Raw genomic sequence first — 16,903 nt, forward strand, 5'->3', positions numbered from 1 at the left:
GTGCAGGCTCAGTGTGGGAAGGGGGATTAAAGTTTAGCAGACACTCTGTGTGAGTGTGTGTGAGGGGGGAGTGCTTGCAGGTCTAGTAATCAACAGCACACACAAAAATCTACATTGACCGACAGATTAAACAACAGCGAGTAACCTCCCTAGAGAACCTTCAATCTTATTTTTATAAAATCTAGTTCATATGAGCTCTGGAAAATGTTGAGAACCTCTAGGAATCAGCATGATTGCCGATTTAAATACACTGCGACTTGGATACAGTAAACCGGACAGGTAGAACATCACCTTTTTTGACAATACACAGAGTAACAGAATGTCATAAACCACTATCCAAGCTTCATAGGTGATTTTTTCCTCTCCTGTGATCTTTTGTGCATTTAATGTAGTTCAAACTGACATATCCACAACATAGTCTCACACCTGGACACATATTCTCACCCAAGTAAACACTGCTTGAAAATAAAACAGATTTATTCATTGATTTACTGAGTCTTTTCACAAGCTAGCTCACTTACTGGTTTTATAACTCAATATAAAGGGTTCCATACCTGCCACCAGTTTTTTAATGTCAACTGTTGTCATTCCAAATGAAAGGCATGCAGGAAAGAAACAGGAAGTAAAATTGGCATTTATTAAAATAAAGAATTCAGAAATATTTTTTTTGCTCACATACTTTTCCATGTAGTGCATGAATCTTTTTTTTCCCCGTGCCCTGAAATGTGTGTATACATGGACTCACCATGAGCCTGCATTGTAAATGAAGTGTGCGTTAAACTACACGGTGCATGAATCATTTGGTGAATTTAGCTGAGTTGGGTCATCTTAAAAGGGTTTGCTTTTTCCAAAAAGAATTAAGGGGCCTGATTTTGCAAGGTGCAGAGCACTTGCTACTCCAACAGAAATCACCAGGAAATGCAAGTTTTCAGCACCTGTAAAAATCAGACCCAAATTCCTGATTCAGCCACGTCAATGTCTAACTTTGAGTGCATGAATAGTCCAATTAGCTTCAATGGGACTAATCATGTACTTAAAGTCTGACACATACTTAAGTGCCTTGGTCAGGTGGGGTCCAAATGTATTTTATTTTAAGGATAAGAGTTTGATGGGGAGTCCATTTCCACAGCCCAGCTTCAGGTTTCTCTTTAAAACCAACAAGCGGAAGAACTTAAAATGCCTTTAACACCGAACCGAAATGACCATTCCTCATTCAAATCACTGGGATGGAATTTGAGAAACAGGGTGCAAAGTAGGAAACAGTCTTTGATTATAGTGAGCTGTTTATTTACTTTGTCAAAAAAAGGCTTAACATACACATCAAATATAAAAAAATGACCAACACAAAGTAAGAACCACTTAATTGTAATAAATATACTTGCCTAATTGAGAGTAAGGCGCTGACTGTGTCTCAAAATTGCATCCTATAAAGAGATACTATATTTCACACATCAAAGCTAAGACGTAACAACCAGTCTCACAAAAAATACTTGTAAACACTTACAAAATTATCCATTTATTCCAATCACTTGAGGCCTGATTCATTAAAAGCCAAAGACCATGTTCAAGATTTTCAAAAGTGACTAGTGATTTTGGGTACCCAACTTAGAGACTTCTGGAAGGGGTCTGATTTTCAGCAAGAGCGGCACACTTACCCTCTGACAATCAGGGCCCTTTAAAGTGTCTCAGGGTGGGAACCTAAAAACCCAAAGTCTTCAAAATCAGTCGACACTTTTGAAGATCCTGGCCCCTATTTTCATTAGAGTCCAAGGGATTGTACTAGCCTGTGAAAAGGAGCCTCTAGCAGCAAAAAAAAAAAAAAATGTTTTCCCCATTCAGTAAATCTCCTTACACGCTGCATGTTCAAAAATACTGTCCGCGACTTCCTCTGGGGAAAGAAATCGGAACAAGATGGGTAGACAGCATCTGACTTAGAGAGAACTCTCTCCAGTAAGACGGAGAATATCTAGTTATTCTGAAAAAATCATTTGAAATCCACCCCAAAAAAAGAGCAAGTGGATTAAGACTGACCGAGTCCTTGATCACTTTTCATGTTAACGTAGGTGGCTTTTAGGCAGCTACATAACTCTAGTTTAGCTATTGCCGTATTTTAAGAGTAATCATGCTACAGTGAGAGCTAAGCGTCATTATACGACATGACACTGAGCATTTACTGATGGCATTTGGCCCTCATGAAAATTAGAGGCTGACCACTGAGTAGAGCCGGAGTGAGTGTGTGCAGGTGCTATGCAACCTCCTTCCATGGTTCCCGTGGCATATCCTGGAGCTCCTGTGTGCAGCCAGGAGACTGCTCTAACTACTGGCTGCCGACAGCTCCAAAGGGCTGACACAGGGGATTGCATAGTGTAGGAGTTCATCACCCATGTCCCTGTTTTCCCTAATGGCCAAGAAGGACATGGTGTAAAACCCTCCATATTGGCTGTGTGCGAATGGAGGATTCTCCTTGCACTGGGGTAACCTGACTAGGGCCATTTTCGCCAACTCTATAGCCAGGTTCTGCCAGCATCGCAGGGCAAAGTGGCTGCACCGCACCAGAGAATCGGGCCCAAATGTATCTAATTTGATAAAGAAGCTATTGTAGCTTCATACAAACTGTTCTTCCCTTATTACTCCTTAGCGATTTATCGAGAAAAGGGGATATTTTTGCATCTGGGGGAAAGAAGAACGAGCATGGGAGTGATGCGATCCCATTTTGTCAGACTAGTTTAGGGCTGGACTGCTCCGGATGGGTCTGTGACTGGTTTCAATCGATTTGCATGCAAAAAATGGAGGTGTTTTCTCTATGCCAATGTTTTCCTCTAGCACATTCACACCGGTCCCTGCAGGCAGGGTACATCTTGTATATTTCTCATTGAACCTCACGCTGCACTTAACTCCTGCTGGGTAACGATGCAATGGCTGCTGCGGCAGTTTTAATGAATCGTGTCCTGTGCCCCCTTTCGAAGGGTTTTTTTTCAAGGTTTCTGGGCTCTACTGTAATACAAATTAACCATCAGCAGGACAAATAAGAAGAAAGTGGTTAGATGGGTTTGTAAAATTCCAACCCCTGTCCCCCACTCCCACCCGCTTCCCAGACCTCAGCCTGTGATCCCAAAGATACACACTCCACATACAGGTATTGATCAAAGCCGTTACAATAGATCTCGGTACATTGGACACAAAGTCAAAACGTCCAATAACAAAACATAGTTCAAGCCAGCAGCGCACAGCAATACAATGAACAACATAAAAGCACAAAGAAAAAAGGGTTGCTGACAGGGGGTAGGGGCCCCTGTATGTTCTGGCAACAGTCATGCTGCAGCATTCCTCATTCCGAGTTGTGAGATGGAAACAAAATAAAAGGGACCCCACTCTCCCCTTGCTTAGCCAGAGTAAGTTAGGGGTTAAGCCACTGGAGTGACACTGGTTTAAACCCGGCACGGCGGGAGAATGAGGCCCTGGGAGCTTTAGAAATAAGAAATGTGCAAAAATTGGTCTCCATGATTATGAAATAGCACCAAAGAGATCGGCTATGCCTGCCGCTCCTTTGCTAGTCGCTGTTCACCGCAAGGTAAAGGAGACTCTGGCTGCACTGTGCACAGTGAATCAGCCTAAACCAGGGGTCTCAAACTCAGATGACCTCGAGGGCCGCATGAGGACTAGTGCATTGGCCCGAGGGCCGCATCACTGACACCCCCCACTTGTTGCCCTGGCCCTGCCCCCACTCCACCCCTTCCATGAGGCCCCGCCCCTGCCCCGCCTCACCTCATCTCGCCCCTTCCCTGCCCCCATTCCAACCCCTTTCCTGAAGTCCTCATCCCAACTCTGCCCCCTCCCTGCCCCCAGGGGGTGCAGGAGGGGTGTGGGGTGTGGCAGGGGTTCAGGGCAGGAAGTTGAGGTGTAGGAGGTGTGCAGGGTATGGCGGGGGCTCTGGGCAAAGAGTTGGGGTGCAGGAGGGATGAAGCAGGGGGTTGGGGTGCAGTGTGTGGCAAGGGGCTCCAGGCAGGGGGTTGGGGTGCAGGAGGGATGAGGGGTGCAGGGTGTGGCAGGGGGCTCAGGGCAGGGAGTTGGGGTGCAGGAGGGGTGTGGGATGCAGCAGGGGGCTCCAGGCAGGGTGTTGGGGTGCAGAAGGGATGCGGGGTACGGGCTCCGGCCTGGCGCCACTTACTTAGAGCGGATCCAGGGCGGCAGCACCGCACACCGCGGCTAGGGCAGGCTCCCCGCCTGCCCTGTCCCCAGCCCCACTCCGCTCCGCTCCAGGAAGCGGCTGGAGTCCCTGGGGGGGCGGGGAGGAGGGGAAACGGCACCATGTGCTGCTCTTACTGCTCCTCCAGGTACTTCCCCCAAAGGTCCCATTGGCTGCGGTTCCCAGTTCCCAGCCAATGGGAGCTGCAAGAGCACGGAGCCCTCTACTCACCTCCCACCCCCCTGCCCAGGGCTGCAGGGACATACAGTAGTTCAGCCGCTTCAGGGAGTGGCGCGGGGCTCGCGGCAGCACGGGGTAGGCGGGGGGGGGGGCATGGGGAGCTTGGCGGGCCGCACGAAAGAACCCCGCGGGCCGCATGTTTGAGACCCCTGGCCTAAACCCTTGTCACAAACCACTAAGGCAAGGACTATGGAGGCAGGCAGGGTACCTGGGGGGGGGCTGTGCTTATAACCAACTGCCCTGCACGCTACTCAGAATTTTATTCATGTTCTTTCCTCCCCTTTGCAGAAAAAGAGGCTTTACATATCAGAGGGCCTGACTTTGACAGGTGTTGAGCACCCACCACTCAAAGTTAAGTCGGTGGGGGCAGCAGATACTCCGCACCTTTAAAAATCAGACTCGACAGTCCTCAGATGAGAAGAGTTGTGCCCCCCCCCCAACTCCCTGCTTTCTTCTGTGTTTTTTAACCTCTCTTTTTAAAAAGGTCTGTTGGGTCGAGGGTTAATCAAACAGCCTTCGAAAGAGTTGCAATGAACAAATCTTACGGCAGCAGCTGACTTTCCTGGAACCTTCCCGTACCTCCCCAGCATTCCCTTAGTGGCGTGTGCCAATGTTGTTCCCGTAATTCCAGCCCGGCTCCTCCCTCGCTCATAATAGCTGTCGTATAAGGAATTGTGCACTGACCCGGGGCTTGCTAATCAATGCCGTTAAACGACAGCGACAATGGTATTGTTGTTACATAGAAATATACACCACAAAGCTACATCATCCAAATTCCCTTCACTTCGGGAGCAGGCCACTGACAAACAGAACAACGTATCCCCCTGGCATATGAATGTCATGGGAAAAAAACAAAACAAAACAAACAAATACTTCGGAGCTGCCCAAAAGCACAGATCAAGAGGAAATGCCAGACGTGCTCAGCTCACCGGCTGAATTCAGAGACTGCAAAGAAGAATGCAAGCTCAGCGGGTGGGACGAGGATCTTAGCTCAAAGTAGGATCTCCCCGAGAAGCTGGGTTGTAGATTAAGTGTGGAGGAGAAAGGACTCATTCTACGGAGCTGAAATCTTTCCAAAGGCACTGGAAAAGGGAGGGTCTGTTCTTCTGACTCTGTGTCTAAACGTAAGATCAATGCAAACCCCACATCAGAAATCTGCGGGCTGACTTCAGACCGTTACCGGAGCCGAGCCCCCGGTGCAGAATGCAGACACTTTAACATGCATAGGCTGTGCTGCAGGAGGACATAGGAAGTTCTGGAGCACAGATACCACTCAATAATACCGTATCATTGACACTGTAACCAGTAAACATATTTGAGTCTTCAAAAACATCCCTGTGGAGCTGAAGACAAATCTGATCAGCTTTTCTTAGGCTAAATCCTATTTTTAGCAAATTCTGGAAGGCATCACAGTAATGTATTCCACCGAGGGAGATGCACCTCTTACCACACCCAAGTCCCAGCAGATGTATTTTACATGCTATCATATACTCTCTTGTTAGGGTGACCAGACAGCAAATGTGAAAAATCGGGACAGGGGGTGGGGGGTAATAGGAGCCTATATAAGAAAAAGACCCAAAAATCAGGACTGTCCCTATAAAATCGGGACATCTGGTCACCCGATCTCTTGTCCATTATACTCATCAGAGGAAAGGGCAGGCTGTGGAGGTTTTGTGTTGGGCTGGTAACCTGTCAATGCAGTTTTACAAGGCTGATCTAAACTGTGTTACTAAAAGTGCCCTCAAAAACCTACCTCACCCAAAGGGGGTACAGGATGGTGTGTTTAACAACATCAGAAGGGCCATACTGGGTCAGACCAAAGGTCCATCTAGCCCAATATCCAGTCTTCCGACAGGGGCCAATGCCAGGTGTTTCAGAGGGAATGAATGGAACAGGCAATCGTTGAGTGAACCAAACCCCCGTTGTCCACTCCCAGCTTCCCATCTTGGCTAACAGCCACTGTTGGACCTATCCTCCATTAACTTATCTAGTTCTTTTTTGAACCCCACTATAGATTTTGTTTTCATAACAACCCCTGGCAATGAGTTCCACAGGTTTCTGGATAACTCGTTGCATCTATCAAAACAAACCTGATCCTCCCAATAGGAGTTTTGTTAGGAGTTATCCCTGCGACCTGAGGGCCTGATCCAATGGCCACTGGAGTTGCTGGGAGTCCTCCCATTCACTTCAATGGGCAGCGGATCTGTCTCAGAGTGACTGCAGGCTACCACGCTGTATAGGTGAGATTTCATTGTCCCCCCATGGCAACCCAGGTCCTTTGTGACCACCCTACTCCCAAAGTGTACTGTCATTATCCTGATGCCTACCCCGACAGCCTTTCCGCCCGTCATAGGCAGGCAGCTGTAAGCAGAAGCTCTTGATGAAGCTGTAAACATCCCTTGTCTGGTGATTCTGAAGGCTTGTGATACCCGTGGGAAACCTAAGCTCCAACCCTTCTTCTAGTTTGCTTACCTGTCAGAGGACTTCACGGTAACCTGCTCCACCAGAATGGGCTCCATCGTTCAGAGCCAGCATACAGCAGCCTGTCCTAGCACAAAGCCTTACACGGTAATTGGTTCTTACGATGGGCCTGGAGGTAGCCCCTGCTTAGTCTAAATTCTTTGGAATCCAAAAGCGCTTGGTCGAATGAGACTAACGAGCGGATAGAAATGGCAGAGGGACGCTGGGCGATAGCAGGAGGGAAGGAGGAGATGAGATCTAAGCATAAGGGTCTGCAGCATGTACACCAGCCTTAAAGGGTATTTGAACTTTTGGGTCTGCCAATCCTATGATAGGGTAACAGACATGAAGCTTTGGAGACGGCTGCTGTGCTGTCAGAGACATTCCCTATCAGCACCCGTAATGACTCCTCCGGCACTCAGTGTCTGGATTAAATTCTGCTCTCACACAGAGTCACGCTGTCACACTTCTCTTAAGCCAGCTCTAAGATCGCCATCCCCAGCAATACTGCTCCCTACTGGGGAAGGCAGGCTGCCAGTCATTCCTGTTGTGTTCTAATCCTCACCTTCTGCACTGCTCAGGGAATCCGAGTTACCGCTTGTTCTGCCTGTCCTTTGCCCTCATGAAAAACTGCTGTTCGTGTGAGGGTCTGCTTGTGTCCTAATCAGATCTGAAGGTTTTACAGAGCAGTGCAGTAGAACCAGGCCGTTCTGTAAGACCTCTCTTGGAAGCCGGTTTCACTGGAGCGCTAAAACCGCTATGAAATCACCTACTCTGGGCACCACAAAGTTAAGAAAAGACAGGCCGAAAAATAAATCAGGGGCTGAACCTCATCCAAGGATCTCCTCAGCAACCAAGGATAGAATTAAGTCAGGCTGGTCCACATTTACAGTACCAATGCCCTGTAAACCTGCTAAGGGAGGGTCACATAAATTGTCCTCCGAGAACAAGACAGGAGAGACGTCTGCTTGGATACCCCTCTCTAGGGCTACCCATACAATAACCCGCCACCAACTTGGGGAGACGAAACGATCTCAAGCTATCATGCAGCCGCATTGCGTTCAGTTCCTTGCTAACAACAGCAGACAAACTGCTGCCGTTTTTAGGTCGGATGGTTAAATATGGGGTATGTGGCTCTTCATCTCTGGGAAACAAAAAGGCTACTTGGAGAATGTTTTTGCTCATCTTGTGGGACTGTCTGCTTAAAATGGCTCTGTGCAATTAACATCCTCATCGCTAAGAGTCCATCCGGCCCCACTGCAGGCATCTAGCATGACCCTTAAAAGAGCAAATTGTCATCTCTTAAAATGGACAACAAAATTGCCCTTTAAGACAGCCGAGAGTATGTTTATCAGGATTGTCTGCCTGTCAGATTTATGAGGTCCCTACCACCTTGGGAATCTATTGCCTGGGAATGGTCCCATTGGCTTCGAGGAACATTCTCATGCATGTGCTGAAGTACTGCGCTGGATCGAGGCCTCTGTCTACAGATGCCCTATTCGTAGATACTCGAATCACTGAGGAACCTGCCTTGAAACTCAACATTTTTATTTTACACAACACTCCCTGCCAAACTCCTGCAGCATGGACCATCCTATTCTTCATGCAGGGTGAAAGTGCCCAAAGAGATACTAGCACATTGCTACCTCCTCCCCCCCGCGGTGAGGTTTCCCCAGAATGTCCCCTCTGAGCCTCCTGCCCCACTTGCTCCTCACACTGTCTCCCTAGTTAAGAGAGAAATTTTTTTACTGCTCCTGTGGCTATACTACTGGTAGTGGTGGGGGCATGGCACATGAAGCCCCATGGTTCCCTAGGGTCTATTTCAATGTGCACTGAAGTCAACAGAAAGACTCCCTTTGATTTCAGTGGATTTTGGATCAGGCCCCATATGCCAGAGCTGGAAATCAGTAATTAAACAAATGAACCAGACCTCCAAGTGCCTTCAGCTAAGCAGTTAGTAATGAGTTACTAACAAGAGATTACCAACGGTAACAACAGCACGGCCATGTTCCGAATGATCTTCTTCTCTTTGCTCCTTCCTCTTCTTTTCTTCTCATTTCCCCTCCTACTAAAACGCTCCACAGTATTTTACGGAGCTGAGTGGAAGGATAAAGCACTCTGCTAAACCCAGGTCATGCAAATCTGCACTCAGAAGCCCAATTCTGCGGTATAGGCCAGAAATAATACCCCAAACCAGTTGTCAGTGCAGCAGGGATCTGTTTAATGACTCACTCAGATACCCTTAAGCTGAATACAGGCACAATTTATTTCTCTGTTTTGGGCCCAAAGAGCGCTGAGTGCCTCTGAGAGGAGAAAATGCTTTGGGACACATTTAGTTCTTTTTCTTTTTCATTGGAATAACAAAAAAGGAGCCATTCAGTAAAAAGACTCCAGTGAACAAAAGCTCGGTTTCTGAAAGCCCGTCTCCTGGCAAATGCTGGAAAGAGAGCTCCAAGCACAACGCCATTGTGCTGGGACTATCAACAGAAGCCTTCCGATGAGCTCCTATGTTATGTGGGGCCTGCGCCAGGTGGACAGGCGTGGACTTTGGATACCACAATGCAAATATCCACCCAGAGGAAACCTGAGTGTTGAGCCTGTGCCAAATATTCCCTTTTTCAGGGCTTTGTGGGACTTTTTTTGAAGGACTCTGGTCCCCTGGAAGGGCTGAACGTTTTCAAGTGGCTTGCCAGAGGAGGCTGCCGATCATTGTGGGGAAACTAAAGCGGACGTGCCTCCACACCAGGCGTAGCCAGCGACACACCCCACTCCCATAGCCTCTGGCATAGGGGGTGTGATATGGGGAGACGGAGGTGGAAGTGCCATAGCACTAGCTCTCCCTGCGAGGGGGCGCTCTGGGATGGTACGATGTGTAACAATAGGGGCTCATCATTTCTCATTGCATTGGCTTTTTAGTTTGTATAAAGGGGAGACTTCCAAACAAAACCCACCCCCTTGTGCACTGGCCAGCAATAGCTTCCCTAGATGGGGCGCAGAGCCAGGTCTAACCAGGTATATACTATATATAATAAATCTATATCTATGCTGGCAGCTGGGTGCAAATTAGAACAGCCCTAAAGCTGCTCTAACTTCCATCATGGGCAGGGCAGGATCAGGGGGCTGAGGGAAGAGTGGGACCTGGGGCCTGGGTCCACAGATTAATGGTGGTATCAGTAGATGTTTCTCTGCCCTCTGAGTCAGTACTGAACCAATGTCCCTGAACCGTGTTGGAGGGGACTGTACTGCTGGAGGTGCTATCTCGTGAGTGGGACATGCAACCAACATCCGCACCATATACTGCCATTAAAGATCCATGGCTCTTCTGTCAGAAATGGATTCTGGTGGCAGTACCTGCGCTAAATTCCAGGAGGTGTTCTGCCTACCTAAATTCCCTGTTCTCCAGAGCTCCCCAGCATTCACTGTTCTCGCTCAGACAACATATAGTCATTTTCATAGAGCTATTCTTCCATGAACAGTCTGGTTTGGGTTCTCTCTTCCCTTCTCTCCCTTTCTGCTCGATGCTGGGCTTCTCTTTTACACACAGGTAGAGGACTTTGAAAACCAGCAGCGGGCGGATTTGGGGTTTCTTGGTGAGCTGCAGAAATGAAGCAGCAGCTTTGGACGACTTGAGTTCTGAAGCTGAACTCCACGAGAGATGGTCCTCACCCGACCAGAGGGAGTGCTTTGGGTGCAAATGCACTATTTTTTAACGCAGTATAAATATGGATTTTGCAAGGTGGAGGGAAGTGAGGTGCCTCTCTGAATTAAGATTTCCCTGTGAAAGGACGGCCTGATTTGGATCTCCCTACATCTGCTATAAATCAGGGGTGGCCCTCGTGAAGTCCATAGAGTTGTACGGCTATAAAAGCACCATGAGATCACAATCTGGCTCAGTGACTTCAGCTCATTAGGTATCTCCTGGAATACTGCCCCAGTTGTGCCATTCAGGTAGGGAAGGGTACATCTCCATTTCAGGATACAGACAATTAGATACTCACATCCTGCTGCGGTTAACAGGAATCAAGGACCTCCTAGCACAAGTGCTGAAGAAATGCTCCATGGGCCAGATCTGAGGGGTTGGCCGAGCTCCACTCGTGTAGGAGCCAAGGGGTGTGGATTTATACAAGCCTCAGGGCAGTCAAGGGCCAATCTGACCCCTAATGTAAATTAAAGCAACCCCAGTGCTGCTCTCACTTACACTGCCTGGTGATGACCCCGTAGTGTCTGTGACGCAGCTGGGGGGTGCAAGAGGTTATGGTACTCTGGCCACACCCCTGCCTGTCCCTGTGCTGGCGGGGGTTGGGACTGGTTGGTGTTGAATTGCCACAGCAGCTCTAAGCCAGTGGGGGGTCCCTCCACACTTGAAAATCCCTGCTTAGCGCCGCTCTCCAGCTTTCCTTTTGGCAGCAGGAATGGTGCAGAAGAGCTTTGTCGAAGGCCCTAAATGTTCCGACTCTTTTGGAGATGGTTTGTCGTTCTGTACATCTTGTGAGCTCTTGGGGGAATACGGCACTTTTCATGGGCCCCACGTCGGTCCGCGCCAACACGTGCAAAACTCACGTGGACGCCAGCGGGGGACGCATGTAAGTGTCAGAGGCCAAAATATGGCCCATGATTTGTAATGAAAAGGCTTGCTTCTCCGGCAGCTCGGATAAGGAGGAAGCGCAGCTCTTGCTCCAGCTTCTCTCTGCTCTGTCTTCCGAGACATGCCACTACACTTCATCCGTCTGTATTGCCGACATGCTCAAAACAAAGGGAAGCATTATGGCTTCCTTCTGAACAATAGGCGTCATCTCCTGACGCATGACAAGTCAGAGATCTAAAAATGGCTACATCCGAATCTGCTCCTACGCATCTGTGTTGAGGTTTCTGATCACAACGCCTTTTTTCTCGGCAACACTCAAAAGCCGCAGCTCCTGCGTATGGACCAGCTGTGTTTAAACTGCCTTATGCACCATCAACAGAACGACTAGTTACGCTCTGGTTCCAGTATCTCTAGTGCTGACGATAACTTGCACGAAGCAGAAGGCGCACGGCTTGGTTTTCTAGAGCCAGGCTAAGCTTGCGGTGCTGGTGGTTAGAGACACCTGGATTTGGCTTGAAAAATGGAGCGATGTGGGTCTGGAAATTATGGAAAGGGAATACCAGTAGGTGTGGAGAACTACAAAAAAAAGGGGTCACTTTTCTGCTAATAACTATACTTTAAAGGACTGCTGATGTGCTGGCACTGAGATGACGGCCTTTATCATGAGATTATTACCTGCTGTTTCTAACTCCCAAGTCATTTTTCTAAACTAGCCGTCTGACTCCCGACCTGAATGTCAGAATCAAGCCTATCTTCCAAGATGGATAAATTGCCTGGTGTGACAGATGTATTTAAAGGCAGGAAGAGACAGGTTTCCCTCTGGTTATGCTTAACAGCAGCATTTAATATTCTAACCGAGACAGCTGAAGGAGGTGGATGTAATCAGCTTTGTACATAGAATTGGTGCGGCTTTGTGTTATATAGAAAGTACCCCAGATGGTCCCACAGTCTTTCTCATCCTTACAGTACACCACAGAGTGGTAACTAAACACCATACATTACAATCATAGCGCAACCAAGCACAGTGCTTGGGTTCTCTGGAATTGTTTTTATTTTTAAAGGGAATTAAAGACATTTGAGCTTCATTTTAGAATAATACAACTCCATCCAAGGTGCGAACCTGTCATCATTCAAATCCTAAATGCTTTTCTCTGAGTGCCTGTCATCACATCACCAGCTCTCCTCCCAAGAGATCGCTGTAATTCACTAAAATATTCAGCGAAGGAAAGGCCTGGAAGACAATTGCTGACATTGCGCTGGTCTGCTGACTTATATAACCTTTACTCTTCCTGTCAGAGTCACTTTTTTGCAATGTTTGGCTTTTTAAATCTGGAGCCATGGAGTTACTCCTTGCATCGCAATGCTAAGCGATGTGGATTTTATGGCCCCATGTGTGGGCAGCGCTGGCTCTGGTGTATCATTTCACAATGACATTGCTCAAGCGTCTTACCCTCGGACGTCTGTAGGACCAGGGTCTTGCTGTACTGGCTGACTCCTGTTTTGTTGAAGGCTTTGACGCGAGCACTGTACGTGCTGTTGAAGTGCAGACCGTCCACAGTGCACATCGTCTCTTTCCCAACGTACACCTCCTAGTTAGCAAACAAAGAGGTGCGTTAGGGTCTGAAGCACAGGCTCTGCAGTGCAGACTTCCTAAGAAGGTTTGCTGTACAGCGTTTCCACAGCTTGTTCAAACACAGACATGCAAGTAATGCACCTTTTGGGCATTCTACACTGTCTGCCACAGGGCAGGAGAAGGATGAGATTCACCAACGCTGGATAGCACTAAATCATAAGTTTGGGTTGAGATAAAATGATCCTATGACTTGACACTGGAGCTCTGACAAACCTACCAGGTAAAACCAGTTGCTATACAGTAAGGCCATTGCTGTTCATGTTGGACCAAATCCTGAAATCCTTCCTCAAGCAAAACTCCCAGAGAAATCCAGGGGAGTTTTGCCTGAGTGAAGAAAGAAATCCTGTAATCAGAAACTTGCACCTAGACTCTACTTCCTTGTAAGCTCACGTGGCAGGACCAACGCTTTACTGAACATACATAAGAACGGCTATACTGGGTCAGAACAAAGGTCCATCTAGCCCATTATCCTGTCTTCCGACAGTGGCCAGTGCCAGGTGCCCTAGAGGGAATGAACAGAACAGGTAATCATCAAGTGATCCATCCCGTGTTGCCCATTCCCAGCTTCTGGCAAACAGAAGCTACTGAAAGACAGTATTGTTCCACAGATCCATGGCCAATTCACCAATGTGTTATTTTGATGTCAGTTGTACACAGTTACAATGGCCTAATGCTGGAGCAACAAGCAATGAATCAGGCCCACAGACTACTAAATCCTCAAACACATCAGTTACAGTATTCGCTTTTAATTAGAGGGGATGTGATTTAAGCTCCTGGTTGCTTTCATTTGTGTTGCTGGGGAAGGGTTTGCTCTTGGTTTCCTTGGGAAATATCCTTCACTCTCTTCTTTCTTCCAGGAACCCTTTGTGTCTCTCTGCTGGGAGTACAGACTGGAGTAGTGTGCATTTGTTTAAACCGGGGTAGGCAACCTATGGCACGCGTGAAAAAGGCGGCACGAGAGCTGATTTTCAGTGGCACTCACATTGCCCGGGTCCTGGCCACCGGTCCGGGGGGCTCTGCATTTTAATTTAATTTTAAATGAAGCTTCTTAAACATTTTAAAAACCTTATTTACTTTACATACAACAATAGTTTAGTTATATATTATAGATTTATAGAAAGAGACCTTCTAAAAACGTTAAAATATTTTACTGGCACGCGAAACCTTAAATGAGAGTGAATAAATGAAGACTCGGCACCCCACTTCTGAAAGGTTGCCGACCCCTGGTTTAAACAGTCTCTGCTTAAATACAGACGTCTTGAATTCTGCACATTTCGCCAGGCCTTTAGGGGCAAGACTAACTGACCCATGAGACTCCAATGGGAAAAGTTCCGTGGACAAAGAACACAGAATTCTGCTCTATATCTTTTCCCTTAATCTTGAGCAGATTAACTAAATTAGGCACCATTGCTGGTAGTTATGTCAATTGCAGCTCTCCTCTGGTACCTTGTTACCTGTAGCACTCAGTAATGAGCTGTGCAATTTGAGCTGTGAGCTCAATTTACTGAACAAACGCGATAAAAAGTGAAATACACCTGGCACTGGCTTACAGAAACTGCTTCACAGCTGTGTTCTCCTGCGTACGAGCTCTAACAGAAACACGGGGTTTATTACTGTCTCACTTAACATACTGGGTTCCCACTTTATCATCCTATCACTGTCCAACAGGACACTCATCTATTTGATTATTATAAAACGAATTGCCACTGGACAGTTTAATCACTTTGAGTGCCCCGGCATATGGGTCAGCCCCGAACATAAACACTTCAGCTCACTTTTACATCAATTTGTTCTTGGTCTTTTTTAATGATTTCATAGAATCTGGCTGTTTGGATTTAATCACCATCTAACCTAATGATTGGTAAATTAGAGAAAAGCCACACCCAGAACTTCCAGGGCAGAGGGCCAAATCCCTGAATTCAAACTCTTCCCTTCTGGCCCGGGTCCAACTCAGAACAACTCCGGAGGTGCACAGCTTTTGGTTTCAGTTTGGATAAGGCCAATCTCATTCATTTTACTGGAGCCAAAATTCCCATCTCCCCTCCCATGGGCCCCTCCAAAATAACACCACCTAGTGACTCTCCCACATCACAGAGATGTTCATGAGAGTTAACTCATTAGTGAGTGTCAAGGGCTTTGAAATCCCCAGAGAGGAAAACAAAATATTATTCGCTGCAGCACATAAACAGGTCAGATGAGTTTTTGGCAGACTCTGACATGCCGCACGGACAGAGTGCTTGGCTATCCATTGATCTGCACTTCTGCATGCATGGCAAGGGCTGAGATACTGGCATGAGGACAAATAGCAGCTGCAGCTCCGAGCACAAGTGGATAACACAACAGATCTTGTCGGGCATGTCAGGAGCAAAGCTTTAGGGACTCAGGCAAACCCATTATTCTTTATCGTTGCAACTGAGGTTGAACACCCAGAATTGCTCTGAGCAGGAGTAATAATCGCTTGAGACAGTCCAGATTGCTAAGTCATTTGTCAAATAAACTATGTGATAAGATTTAAATTTTGTATAGTAAATGGCTTCTGAAGACGTGACCCCAGGGTTTGGAATCCACTTAGTGATTTGATTGGCCTTGATGCTTTTCTTCTGGATAATCTCCACCGTTATCTGAAAAATCCTACAACTTAATAACCAGCTGTGCCACAGGGGAGGCAAAGCTGACTCTAAACAACCTTTCTGCCTCCTACTATCCTGGGTCAAATGAACCCCCGGCACAAGTTAGAGCAGCCTCGGGAGTGCTCTAATCTCTGTTAGCTTGGAGCAGTCTTTCATGATGACACCAAGCTGGGAGGGGTTGCAAGCACTTTGAAGGACAGGTTTAAAATTCAAAATGACCTTGACAAAATGGAGAACTGGTCTGAATTCAACAAGATGGAATTCAATAGAGTCAAGTGCAAAGTACTTCGCTTAGGAAGGAAAAATCAAATGCACAACTACAAAATGGGGAACAACTGGCTAGGGGGTAGTACTGCTGGAAAGGATCTGGGGGTGATAGTGGATCACAAGTTGAATATGAATCAACAATGTGATGCAGTTGCAAAAAGGCTAGTATCATTCTGAGGTGTATTAACAGGAGGGTTGTATACAAGACACGGGCGGGAACTGTCTCACTCTGCTGGGCACTGGTGAGGCCCCAGCTGCAGTACTGTGCCCAATTCTGGGCACCACCATTGAGGAAGAATGTGGACAAACGGGAGAGAGTCCAGAGGAGAGCAACAAAAATGATAAAGGTTTAGAAAACCTGACCTGTGAGGAAAGGTTAAAAAAACAGGGCCCGTTTAGTCCTGAGAAAAGAAGACTGAGGGGGAACCTGAGAACAGTCTTCCAATATGCTGACCGTTATAAAGAGGATGGGGATCAATTGTTCTCCACGTCCCCCGAAGGTAGGACAAGAAGTCATGGGCTTAATCTGCAGCAAGGGAGATCTAGGTTAGATATTAGGAAAAGCTTTCTAACTGTCAGGGCTGTTAAGCTCTGGAACAGGCTTCCAATGGAGGTCATGGAGTCCCCATCACTGAAAACTTTTAAGAACAAGTTGGACAAACCCCTGTGTGTGAGTTGGTGTGGCTCCCCGCCGCCCCGGAAGGGGAAGAGCCCATCCGGAGGCCGGAGTGGGCGGAGCTAGGGAGTTCTGAGTCCGCCCCTCAGAGGGTCAAGCGGCGACCCAGAAGTATAAAACCGGGCCCTCAGAACTCAGTCTGGCCCCAGCATCCGGAGAGACCAGATGTCTCCAGCCTAGCTCGGGGCTGGGAAACCTCCGCGGACTGGGGTGACCGCCAGGAGCC

The 16,903-nt window shown here is 47.6% G+C and overlaps 1 protein-coding gene across 9 annotated transcripts in view; it reads right to left on the reverse strand.

The window, feature by feature from the left end:
- The window catches only part of TRIM9 (tripartite motif containing 9), a 132,997-nt gene that overhangs the window by 9,990 nt on the left and 106,104 nt on the right, over positions 1–16,903 (reverse strand). For 4 of the 9 annotated variants that reach the window (XM_034768670.1, XM_034768668.1, XM_034768669.1 and 1 more), the window contains 4 exons: positions 12,922–13,060; positions 5,356–5,544; positions 1,383–1,424; positions 555–578 (listed from right to left, as the gene is read on the reverse strand). In XM_034768670.1, the coding sequence (XP_034624561.1) occupies positions 555–578; positions 1,383–1,424; positions 5,356–5,544; positions 12,922–13,060 (394 nt within the window). The remainder of the gene's footprint in view (positions 1–554; positions 579–1,382; positions 1,425–5,355; positions 5,545–12,921; positions 13,061–16,903) is intronic. The other 5 variants (XM_034768674.1, XM_034768671.1, XM_034768675.1 and 2 more) reach the window with 3 other exon arrangements.

This window comes from Trachemys scripta, chromosome 4, assembly GCF_013100865.1.
Source record: "Trachemys scripta elegans isolate TJP31775 chromosome 4, CAS_Tse_1.0, whole genome shotgun sequence".
Taxonomy (NCBI): Eukaryota; Metazoa; Chordata; order Testudines; family Emydidae; genus Trachemys; species Trachemys scripta.